The sequence below is a fragment of the Corythoichthys intestinalis genome, chromosome 5, assembly GCF_030265065.1.
Source record: "Corythoichthys intestinalis isolate RoL2023-P3 chromosome 5, ASM3026506v1, whole genome shotgun sequence".
In the NCBI taxonomy this organism is placed as follows: domain Eukaryota; kingdom Metazoa; phylum Chordata; class Actinopteri; order Syngnathiformes; family Syngnathidae; genus Corythoichthys; species Corythoichthys intestinalis.
In genome coordinates this window covers 52,161,756-52,174,258 of record NC_080399.1, presented here as the reverse complement: position 1 = coordinate 52,174,258, position 12,503 = coordinate 52,161,756, and the positions used below count along the sequence as shown (strand labels likewise).

At 40.6% G+C, this 12,503-nt stretch overlaps 1 protein-coding gene across 4 annotated transcripts in view; it reads left to right on the top strand.

Moving 5' to 3' along the window:
- hydin (HYDIN axonemal central pair apparatus protein) overlaps positions 1-12,503 on the top strand; it is a 166,371-nt gene that overhangs the window by 63,873 nt on the left and 89,995 nt on the right. For 3 of the 4 annotated variants that reach the window (XM_057837183.1, XM_057837182.1, XM_057837185.1), the window contains 7 exons: positions 26-153; positions 3,656-3,786; positions 4,000-4,127; positions 5,915-6,028; positions 9,008-9,085; positions 9,175-9,324; positions 9,409-9,648. In XM_057837183.1, the coding sequence (XP_057693166.1) occupies positions 26-153; positions 3,656-3,786; positions 4,000-4,127; positions 5,915-6,028; positions 9,008-9,085; positions 9,175-9,324; positions 9,409-9,648 (969 nt within the window). The remainder of the gene's footprint in view (positions 1-25; positions 154-3,655; positions 3,787-3,999; positions 4,128-5,914; positions 6,029-9,007; positions 9,086-9,174; positions 9,325-9,408; positions 9,649-12,503) is intronic. The other variant, XM_057837184.1, reaches the window with a different exon arrangement.

The window sequence follows — 12,503 nt, the reverse complement described above, 5'->3', positions numbered from 1 at the left end:
CTTCCCACTTTCTGTCCTTCCTCAGTATGAACAGTTGCTTTTTTTTGAAATTGAGAAAATGCTGGTCACCGAAAATGCCTTGGCTGTGAGCAAGAGCCTTGTGGAAATGGGAAACGCCCAAATTTCCAACAGAAAATGGAGTAAACTCATCAAGTATGTATTAAAATTAGTGCTGTCAATTTAATGATGTAACAACGGCGTACACTCAAACGCCTTTTGACCCCATTAATTGTTTTAACACGCAATTCATTGTTACCCAACCCCACCCCAGTTTGTTTAAAATACATATTCAGACTTCCCGCTCGTGAGCGCCGCTCTTGTGGCCGCCAGAGACAGACTATTTTTTGCCAGGTTAGGTGAAATCCTGGTTGTCAAGTAAAACTTAATTTTGGGTTTTAATGGCCAAAATTGGTCTCATTAAGACAGGGTAAGGAGCGTGAACCCGACTGGCTATCAAGCATGTTTGGATGAAAGTAGAGTACCACTTGGCCACCCAAGGCACAATCGCATGGAGGATTAGGGTGAAATCCCCATTCACAGGCGAAATGTAACTTTGACTTTGTAGCCCAAAATGTGGCACTCTGTAGCAGATTGACTGGCTTATCCTCACGAGGGTCCTGGGGGTGCCTGAATCTACTACGGGCAGTCGGCGGTATACATAGCATTTGGCTGGCCAAGAGTCAGGAACCCAGTCACCCACACACTCATACCCTAAGGACAACTTAAAGTATTCAACAACCCTACCCTCTCATGTTTCTAGGATGTGGGAGGAAATCTGAGTATCTAAAAAAAAAAAAAAACAGACTGGCAAAGGGAGAACATGCAAACTCCACACAAGGGCTTGAGCCCTTGATCACAGAGGCAACTATGTCAACCACTTTGTTACCGTGCAGCCCTTTTTAGAAGTTCGTTGGGAAAAGTTGATTGTTAATTCATCTTTACAAGCGTAAAATTGCCTAACTTGTGTTTGTTATGAGGCTTAAATTTGTATTATCTAAGGCAGACATGTCAAAAGTTCGGCCCGGGGGTCAAATGCGGCCTGTAGTCCAATTTCATCCTGCCCCCAGCCTCCGTCATAAAATCAATAACGTCTGACCTGCACACAGACTTAATAAATTGGTCAGCAGTACTGCTACCAGAATATGAAGTAGTTTACACACTAAATGCTGCTCCTCATTTACCCACTAAAAGGCAGCAGCACTCTAAGCTACATTACCCCATGTGACCCTTTACTTCCAATTTTCTAAAATGGCGATAATCAACAAAAAAAAAGAAAGTTGAACGCGGCAGCCGACGCTTCAAGGATAGGTGGAAATTGGACTATTTCTTCACCAAAGTACCTCATTTGCAAAGAGACAGTCGCTGTTTTTAAAGAGTTCAATGTGAGGCGATATTACCAAACAAGACATGCTGAAACGAAATTAAATAATATTACAGGGGAGATACGCAGCGAGAAATTAAAGCAACTTGAAGCTAGTTTAATTTCACAGCAGCAGTATTTCGCAAGAGCTCGAGAGTCGAAAGAGAACGCCACAAAGGTTAGTTGCGAGATTGTTGAAATTATTCATTAAAAGAAAAATGTGACATACTGAATGGCTTTCTAAAATTTGCTTAAATATATTGTTCTACGTAAAGGACGTCGGCCAAGGTCGGCCCCCCACATTTTTACCACACCAAATCTGGCCCCCTTTGCAAAAAGTTTGGACACCCCTGATCTAAGGTAAGCACATAAGTCCACTCCCATGTCAATAGGTGGATTTACAACTTAAAGTAAATAATCATCTAAATAGTTAAAATATAGAGAAAGTACCAAATAAAATCTTGAGTGCACTCACATTCTTGCTCTCCATGTCGGAGCAGCTGAACAGAACAGGTAAAAAAAATGTTAAAATACAGGTAAATGTTGTGAAAAAACATAAGGTGCAACCTGTGGACTTAAGTAAGAATAGATTTGTTTCCCTGAAAGTTAGATATGATTTGGGACAGCAACCTAATTTACACCTGCTGTCATAAGTTTTGAGACATTTCACCATTAGAGAAAGAGTCTTAAAATTTTGGACCAAGAGGGTAAAAATGTTTAAATTATTAGTATTCACACAGTAGGCTACAATGCAGGATAGCGTGTTACTGGTTAGACCATCTGCCTCCCAGTTTTTAAGGGTATGGGTCCAATACTGAGCTACAGTTCCTCTAGAGGAGTTTGCATGTTCTTCCAGAGTTTATGTAAATTTACTCTAGGTACTCCAACTCCCTTTCACAGTCCAGAGATGTGTTTCATCCGCTTCTTGGGTTAATCAAGAGATTAAATTGCCTTTAGTTGTCAATGTGAATGTGACTAGTTATGCACTTTATATGTGCCTTGCAATGGCGTACCACAAGCAACACGTCACTTTTGCTCATTAATATTCATGACGTTAGCAATTGTGGCTAGGCGGGTCAACCTCCGGTTTGTCCCTAATAGTAAATGAATGGAAATGGTGTATGAACCAGATGTTTACTGAGCTAAACCTCCCAATTCCGTCTGAAAATGATGTGCCTGGTGCCAAATTGTTCAGTTAAAAAGACAAGCTGACCTGATCCAGAGTTAGCTTTTTTATCGACACCTTTTTCTTGTGTGCGTTGCCTTACGCCACTGACAATGACACTCTCCTCTTTCAACAATCTATCCTTTACCACCATATGCCCTCTCTTTCTTATATATTATATCCTCTGGTTGTCTTACGTCTCCGACCGTTCTTGAGTGGCAATTTACATTGCTATTTTTGTGTAGCAATCAAACGCTAATCAGTGACAGCCAACGAACACTTATTTTTTTCATTAATAACACATTTTAATTCTATAATTTATTTACACTTCCCCCTTACTAAAGTAGTTTTTTTTTTTTTTTTTACAACATAAAATGTAATGGTGGTGGTCAGATACCATTTTAATTTTTTTCAGGTCATTCATTGTTAGACAGAATCAGCACAGCAAAACGCTACACTAAAAAATAAGTGAAAAGATCAAAATGGCTTACCTCTTCATCCTCTGAAGGACCATGGCCCCCAACAAAATGTTTACTGCATATGAAATATGAATGGCTTCAGCTTGCTGACATTAAACAGGTCTTTTGGACGTCCGCTCAAGTTGATCCATTCTTCGCAGTTTTTCCTCCCAAGTTTTTGGTTTAGGGAAATGTATGAAGAAAACATCCTTCATATGTAGTAATGTCTAGAGTCATTTCTACAAGTTCCATAGCAGCTGTGTTTGATTGGCATGCTCTTTTTTGAAAGATTACCGGAGAAAACAAGCCAAAATAACATGGTTTGTATGCGAGGGCGTGCCGATAATGTCCCACTTCCACGTTACAATGGCGACGTCATGGTCTAAAAATAGCCTTTGTGCAGTACGCTGTTGTCTAGCAACCAGGGTCTGTCCAATGTTTCATGATAGCAGAGCAGACAATTAAAAGGTGGACACATGGTTTGGTATCTGGAAGTTCAGGCTCAAGTTTTGAAATAAATTTACATAGCTGACAATACTTTGCTAAAGTGCCTTTTGTACAGTATTTGTCTATGAGAGAGAAATTTTGAATTTTGCTTGATTAATGTAACAGTGTGACAAATTTACATAAGTGTACTTTTGCATAAACACTCTCTCTTTTCCATTTCCCCAGATTTGTTCTCCCTGAGTATGTTCTGGATTTCGGTTATGTTGTTCCAAGCAAAGTCCTTAAACAAATTGTACAGATTACCAATAATGGGCCACTACCTGTTTCCTTCCATGCCAACTCCAAAGTTATTGCAGGTAATGAATAAACATGTTATATATCTTGAATTCAATGTCTCAGTCTTGACACTTTGAGTTACTTTATGATCTGATTTGTCTACATGTGAAAGTATCAAAAGTAATTAGGCCTATAGTTTTTCTAATGTGACGTGATTATAGTGCTCTGCTTGCTAATAGTCCCTTATTGGTTTCATATTAAAATGTTGTGATTGTGTGATTGATCCTTCAAAGGTTTTAAGGTGGAATTTGGTAGCATAAGAAACCTTTCCTGTGGTGAGACAGAGAATTTCACCGTTGAATTTGATCCCCAAAAAGGCAACCTGCCATTGGGTATCAGAAGTGCTCTCATTCCAATTCAGGTACTCTTCACTTCATTTGTCAGCTATGTATTCCTGTTTTCATTAAGTTTTTGTAAACAAGCAGTCGCCAGTCTGGAGTCCTAAGTTCACCTATTTAAGTAAAAGTATATATATTCATATTTGTATTTCTGGAAATGTAGTTGTCAGCAAACCATGTTGAATTAAATTATAATAATATCGCCAAACGAGATCTTCCAGTCATGACAAGACCAGCAAGGCTGGCCATAGACAGGTCTGCAATTTTCAAGCAATGGGCAGACAATAGTTTCTGAAACAGCATTGAGTTTGCCGTATATACAGAAGCTTCTAATAAGTGGCACAGCGTGTTTATGTTAAACAATGTGCAATGTGCAATTGCTTATGCTACATTCCCACACTTTGTTTAGAGTCATGGCCGACACGAAAACGGGACCCTTTTGACTTGCTTGGTGCAAATCTCTACATGGTGCCAAGCCAATGAGCGTTTTAGACTAAACTTTGAACATTTGCTGGACATGCACCACAATATGCCATGGAAAGAGGGTGGGATGTGCTGCTAAATTGGCATATCTTACTCCGATGCTTTCCAAATGAGAGAGTACAACATAGAAATAATTTGTGTTATCAGGAAGTGCAAGCCCGTCTCACAGCCATATTGTGTAAAATTGGCTTAAGGAGCAATCAGAGATCTGTACTGTATAATGGGCACCAGGAGATAGCATTTCACCCACATGACAACTCCCAAACGCCTGGCTCTGCCATGGCCTCGTGGCATGATTTTAGAAATAAAGATGATAAGAACAACTGGGTATTAAAAACATTGATTTATGCCATGGGTGCCAAACCAATTTTGGTTCATATATAGCAATTAGATCTCAAGTGGGCCAGACCAGTGTATTTTTGGTCTAATAAGTTTTAAATAACAATTCATTTTTCCCCCACCTATTTTTCAAAATTTAGATCCGTACAATAGTCACATAAATATATATTCCCATGCATTGCTAACTACCCTTTTGTGATATTTTTGTTGTTAAATGAAACAAGAAGAAATTCAGAATATATATGCACTTGTCATCCTGCCTTACAGTATGCATCAAAATGTTTTGGTAGGCAGCGTCTTACAGTGACATGTAGCATGACACTTCCAGTGACATTCCCACCTCAGAAACGTTTCATTAAACATGCAACTTCACATACTCGTTTGTAACCGCACAGGAAACTGCCTAAGAAACAAATGATATACAGGAGCTGCCTTTGCAGGAACACAAAACCAAAAATCCACTGACTAGTGGTTTACCCTGCACTGAAAATGTTGGCTCCCTCTTCAGTAGCGTACAAAAGTGTGGCTTGTTTTTCATCAAATTCTCTCACACATTCACCGAGCGCCTGCTGTGGCGAAGAGTGTTCCACCAAAATTCGAAAACATGTGGCGTGAACTGCATTGGCAAAAAAAAGAGAAATGAAAGAAAGAAACAGGGAAAAAAACATTTCTATCGTGCCTTTTGCTTCAGCGCATCTGTGCTGTGTATAAATATAGGGCCCTAACTCACACGTGTTTAAGCAACCGCGAGATGGATTTCTGAGTGAATATATTTGCTGTATTGGAGGCTTGTCTGCTTTCACTTTTTTATTATTATTTTTTTTTAAATTTTATTTAGCTTTTATTTTATTTATTTTTTTAGCTCAACCAGGTAATGACATTTGTTGACTAATTACAATTTTTCATGCATCTGGCAACTGTTCTCAATTTTGACTGCACAAATGTGATATTTTTTAATTTAATTGGTTATTGGGGTGGGGGGTTACAGATAATAGGTGGTCCATCGGTGGAGGTGCGTCTTTGTGCAGTGGTGACTGTGCCATCAATCTCCGTTTCCTCAGAAACACTCCAGTTTGACTCTGTTCGCTGTGGATTCTGTAAGGTAATCCTGTCGTAAACCAAAATTCTATGACATTATGGGGCAGTTTACATGTCGACTTTGCAACACCAAGACGCAATGACTGTATTGCGGAGTGGCCTTGCGTTCGTATGGTGTCGGCGAAGACGGAAGGCAAAGACTCAAACTTTGGAATCCTGCCTCCAAACTGGAAAGATTCGATTGCGGAGGCTTGAGGGGGGCTTTCTCTGCATGCAAATATGTTGAAAAATGCCATGGCTTGGAGTTGCCGGGCATGTTGTCTTCCGATGTGAGGAGGTTGTTGGGTCAAAGTGTCGCTTTCGCCTTGTAAATCTGCTCTGCCTGCTAGGACGTGGCATGAATACTACATCGCTTTGATGCGGAATTTCGACATTGGTCGAATGGAGACGGACCCATAAAGATGCAAACATGAAATTTTTCAACTTCTCTGAGAGTCAACATGTAAACGGCCCCTATATTTTTAATACACTGCAAAATACTCCTGTAAACAGTGGGCCATTGCTTTACAGAAAAAAAATATTAATTTGCATTCATACAAAAAATGTTTTGACAAATCTGGAAAGATCATTGGGCAGAAATTAATACTCCCTCATGAAAGCATTTGGGAAAAAGCAGACAAAATTCTCCCAAACAAGATTTACACCGCAATTGACGTCATAGTCAGACAGGTGACTATGAAATGGGTGTTGAGTGTTGACTATTGAGGAAGCCCCTTAACACTTCAGGCTATCAGCAATGGCAACCCATGAATAAGAAAGGTGAAGGCTATGAAGAGATCGGTAAAGCTTTTCTTGCTAGCCAAAATCTGTAACAAAATTTTAGAGATGGAAGAGATGAAAATACAATCATCTCTGTTGCCCATCCAAGAAAGTTAACACCTCGATCGGAGCAGTACCTGATGAAAATAGTAGGGGGAAAAAATCTCCATGGAAGTTCTCTGCAGTTTGCTCAAGAAAATTTAACGCCAAACTGGTGTGACTGTTTCCTGTCACCCAATACGGCTCACACTGCAGGGGAGTGACATGCATGGATGTCATCAACGTAAAAAGCCTCTCTTTAAGCTCTTTCTCTTTAACAAAAAAAAAAGTCAAACTGGAATTTATTTAATAATTATAATTATCAGATTGCATTAGCGGTTGAATTTTTTTATTATCTGGATTATCTGTGTGACGTCATAATTGCCATTATCGGCCGATAATTATCGGCGACCGATATTATCGTGTATCTTTAATATATATACAGTGCCTTGCAAAAGTATTCGGCCCCCTTGAACCTTGCAACCTTTCGCCACATTTCAGGCTTCAAACATAAAGATATAAAATTTTAATTTTTTGTCAAGAATCAACAACAAGTGGGACACAATTGTGAAGTGGAACAAAATTTATTGGATAATTTAAACTTTTTTAACAAATAAAAAACTGAAAAGTGGGGCGTGCAATATTATTCGGCGCCCTTGCGTTAATGCTTTGTAGCGCCACCTTTTGCTCCAATTACAGCTGCAAGTCGCTTGGGGTATGTTTTGCACGTCGAGAGACTGACATTCTTGCCCATTCTTCCTTGCAAAACAGCTCGAGCTCAGTGAGGTTGGATGGAGAGTGTTTGTGAACAGCAGTCTTCAGCTCTTTCCACAGATTCTCGATTGGATTCAGGTCTGGACTTTGACTTGGCCATTCTAACACCTGGATACGTTTATTTTTGAACCATTCCATTGTAGATTTGGCTTTATGTTTTGGATCATTGTCCTGTTGGAAGATAAATCTCCGTCCCAGTCTCAGGTCTTGTGCAGATACCAACAGGTCTTCTTCCAGAATGTTCCTGTATTTGGCTGCATCCATCTTCCCGTCAATTTTAACCATCTTCCCTGTCCCTGCTGAAGAAAAGCAGGCCCAAACCATGATGCTGCCACCACCATGTTTGACAGTGGGGATGGTGTGTTCAGGGTGATGAGCTGTGTTGCTTTTACGCCAAACATATCGTTTTGCATTGTGGACAAAAAGTTCAATTTTGGTTTCATCTGACCAGAGCACCTTCTTCCACATGTTTGGTGTGTCTCCCAGGTGGCTTGTGGCAAACTTTAAATGAGACTTTTTATGGATATCTTTGAGAACTGGCTTTCGTCTTGCCACTCTTCCATAAAGGCCAGATTTGTGCAGTGTACGACTGATTGTTGTCCTATGGACAGAATCTCCCACCTCAGCTGTAGATCTCTGCAGTTCATCCAGAGTGATCATGGGCCTCTTGGCTGCATCTCTGATCAGTTTTCTCCTTGTTTGAGAAGAAAGTTTGGAAGGACGGCCGGGTCTTGGTAGATTTGCAGTGGTCTGATGCTCCTTCCATTTCAATATGATGGCTTGCACAGTGCTCCTTGAGATGTTTAAAGCTTGGGAAATCTTTTTGTATCCAAATCCAGCTTTAAACTTCTCCACAACAGTATCTTGGACCTGCCTGGTGTGTTCCTTGGTTTTCATAATGCTCTCCGCACTTTAAACAGAACCCTGAGACTATCACAGAGCAGGTGCATTTATACGGAGACTTGATTACACACAGGTGGATTCTATTTATCATCATCGGTCATTTAGGACAACATTGGATCATTCAGAGATCCTCACTGAACTTCTGGAGTGAGTTTGCTGCACTGAAAGTAAAGGGGCCGAATAATATTGCACGCCCCACTTTTTAGTTTTTTATTTGTTAAAAAAGTTTAAATTATCCAATAAATGTTGTTCCACTTCACGATTGTGTCCCACTTGTTGTTGATTCTTGACAAAAAAATTAAATTTCATATCTTTATGTTTGAAGCCTGAAATGTGGCGAAAGGTTGCAAGATTCATGGGGGCTGAATACTTTTGCAAGGCACTGTATATACAGTATATGCACTGTGTATTATATGTTTTAATATTCAAGATATGTGTCTTGTAAGTTTTCTTTTGTAAAATGTTTAGTGCAAAGGAGAATTATTATATATATTTTTTTCGTCATCAGATTCAGACAATGCAGCTATTTAATCATGAATCTGTACCCTGCCAATGGAGCATAGTAGAGGATGTGAAGCCCGTAAAGGTAGACAGTAATATAAGCCATTGTCAGTTTCGACTGCTGGTTCACTTAACTGAATTAGGTTGAGATATATGACAGCTCTCTTTTTTCAGGTCGATAAATTCCTCCCCCTCCATCAGCGCAGCAAATACCTGCAGCAGCACCGACCACCACCCGTGATGTTTGAGATGACTCCTTCTTCGGGCCTATTGAACCCCGGTGACCAGGTCAACGTCCAGATCAAGTTCAGTCCTACTGAGGGGGTAAACAGCTTTCCCACTTTTAAAAATATTATAAAAGTCATGTAGATATAATCATTGGTTTAAAATTCACTGATTTCTTTGCAGTGTCTTTACAAGCGACATTTAATAATTACTGTAGTTGAAGGCACACAGCCTGTTGTCATCACAGCCCTGGGACAGGGTGAAGAACCGGAACTGGACTTTTGTCCACCAGAGTTGACAATGGGCCCTTGTCTGCCATTCAGTATGGAGATTGAAGCAGAGGTTATCGTTAAAAACCCTTGCCCCTATCCCATTGAGTTCTACTCTCTAGAGTATGACACGCAATACCTGAAGGAAGAAAAGGTAGGAATACCTTTGTGTTTTCACTATATAAGCCTAAAGTGTTATCATGTACATGTAACTGTTTAAAGGGAACCACGGATAGAAAGACATGTAGTTCTTAAAAGAGAAATGTTCGTACGAGTTATAATCATTTGATATTAAAACCCCTCTTAATGTTTCTGTTTTAATAGAATTTGTAAAATTAGTATAAAATAAGTGTTACTAGTAGGTCGCCATTATTGTTGATGTAGCAGGGCGGTGATGTCACATGGCCACGCTGCCGGGCTTCCACAGTGTCACTCTGTAACTACATAAACATGTCGTCGGTTCTCCTCTTTCAATTTGAAGCCAAGCGGAGCATTAATGAGTAGGACAGCCCTGTTGATATTTCACAAAACGAGCAGCAAAAACAAAATGAACAGGAAAGATGGGATGAGACGAGAGTAGCGTTCATGTGTCAAGTTCGCTAATGACAGCACTCTCCTGCTCTAGTGACGGAGCAGGAGTGTTTTATGACAAAAAAGGTTGGTTACTTACCAACAAAATAACAGAAAAAAGCATTGGCTCCAGCTGAAATCTTGGCGAAAGCTCACAAAAGGTGGTGGCACAGGACGTGGCAGGATACAAGCCAAAATAAAAATGGACAGGGGGGCAGACGCAGATTTTTATACTCAGGGTCACAGGTAGATCAAATCAGCATGACTGGGAAACCAGGGCAGGAAGTAAAGGTAAAAATAAGGAAGAGCGGAACAACTAAAATCAAAGCAGAAAAGCCTACATTAACAAACACATTACATGATTAAAGCCTAACAAGAAATATGAGCTATGACAGTCAGTCATACCCACAGTTTCCGAGACTATTGCGATGTTCTTCAGATGCGAGTGATCACTTAAATTGTCATATACACAAGTTTTGCTTGAAAAAAGTATATACACTCACCGGCCACTTTATTAGGTACACCATGGTAGTAACGAGTTGGACCCCCTTTTGCCTTCAGAACTACCTCAATTCTTCGTGGCATAGATTCAACGAGATGCTGGAAGCATTCCTCAGAGAGGTCCATATTGACATGATGGCATCACACAGTTGGTGCAGATTTGTCAGCTGCACATCCATAATGCGAATCTCCCGTTCCACCACATCCCAAAGATGCTCTATTGGATTGAGATCTGGTGACTGTGGAGGCCATTTGAGTACAGTGAACTCATTGTCATGATCAAGAAACCAGTCTGAGATTATTCCAGCTTTAAGACATGGCGCATTATCCTGCTTAAAGTAGCCATCACAAGTTGGGTACATTGTGGTCATAAAGGGATGGTCATAGTCAGCAACAATACTCAGTTAGGTTATGGCGTTCCAAACATGCTCAATGGTACCAAGGGGCCCAAAGAGTGCCAAGAAAATATTCTCCACACCATTACACCACCACCACCAGCCTGAACCGTTGATACAAGGCAGGATGGATCCATGCTTTCATGTTCTTGACGCCAAATTCTGACTCTACCATCCGAATGTCGCAACAGAAATCGAGACTCATCAGATCAGGCAACGTTTTTCCAATCTTCTACTGTCCAATTTCGATGAGCTTGTGCAAATTGTAGCCTCAGTTTCCTGTTCTTAGCTGAAAGTAGTGGCACCCGGCATGGTCTTCTGCTGCTGTAGCCCATCTGCCTCAAAGTTCAACGTACTGTGCATTCAGAGATGCTCTTCTGCCTACCTTGGTTGTAACGGGTGGTTATTTGAGTCACTGTTGCCTTTCTATCAGCTTGAACCAGTCTGGCCATTCTCCTCTGACCTCTGGCATCAACAAGGCATTTCCGCCCACAGAACTGCCGCTCACTGGATATTTTTTCTTTTTCGGACCATTCTCTGTAAACCCTAGAGATGGTTGTGCGTGAAAATCCCAGTAGATCAGCAGTTTCTGAAATACTCAGACCAGCCCTTCTGGCACCAAGAACTAGTGATGTGCCCGACTGTGCCGAGGCGCCGATGCGTGTGCCGAGTAAACCGGAAAAAAAATCTGCAAAGCGCGCATCGAGGCATGTGTTGATCACGCTTGTGGCCACGCCCGAAGCCTCGGAAGGCACGTTGCTACGTCCGAAGCCTCACGAGACGGGCTTCCTACGTCATCGCCAACACATGGTTTCGCGGGTGACTCGAAATAAAATGGCGCACCGAGACGACAATGAGCTGACAGGTGACACTGACACACCCCACTCACATCTTCAATCCTCAATTCAATCGGATTTGTTTTGCAATGGACGCACCGTCCACAACGAAAAAGAAGAGAACATCCCCTGTCTGGGATCATTTTGAGCAGTTCTCTCCAAGGTTCAAATTATAATAACCAGTGTGAATATATATTGTAAATTATTGGGACAACTGACAGTGTATCCCTCGTTTTAATGTCTTTCTTCTACTTGCTGATTTTTCAAAAGGTGAAGTGTAAACTTTGTTCTAAAGAACTTTGTATACCAAGAGAATACTTCATCTATGTTGTGGCATTGTACCCTGGCCTCATCCATCCCTTGCGAAAGACTATTTTCAAAAGAAATGCTATCTAAAAAAAGAAACCGTTTACAGCCAAAAACTTTGGAAATGCTAGTTTTCCTCAATAAAAATGAATGAAAGGTGTGTCTTGTTCCTTGTTTATACTGTATGTCAATGTCTAAAATAAAGCAATCATTCTTTCAAGTCGAGCCTAGATCTTGAGCTCGGGTCGGGCCCAAAATGTCAATCATTTACGTTCGGGTCGGGTCGGGCCGGACTTCTTCTCTCGCTAACTTTTTAAAAATAAATATAGGCTACTGTATATTTATTGTATATGGATGTTAAACTAAGGAATAGTTGTTATAAAATAAATAAATTGTATAAA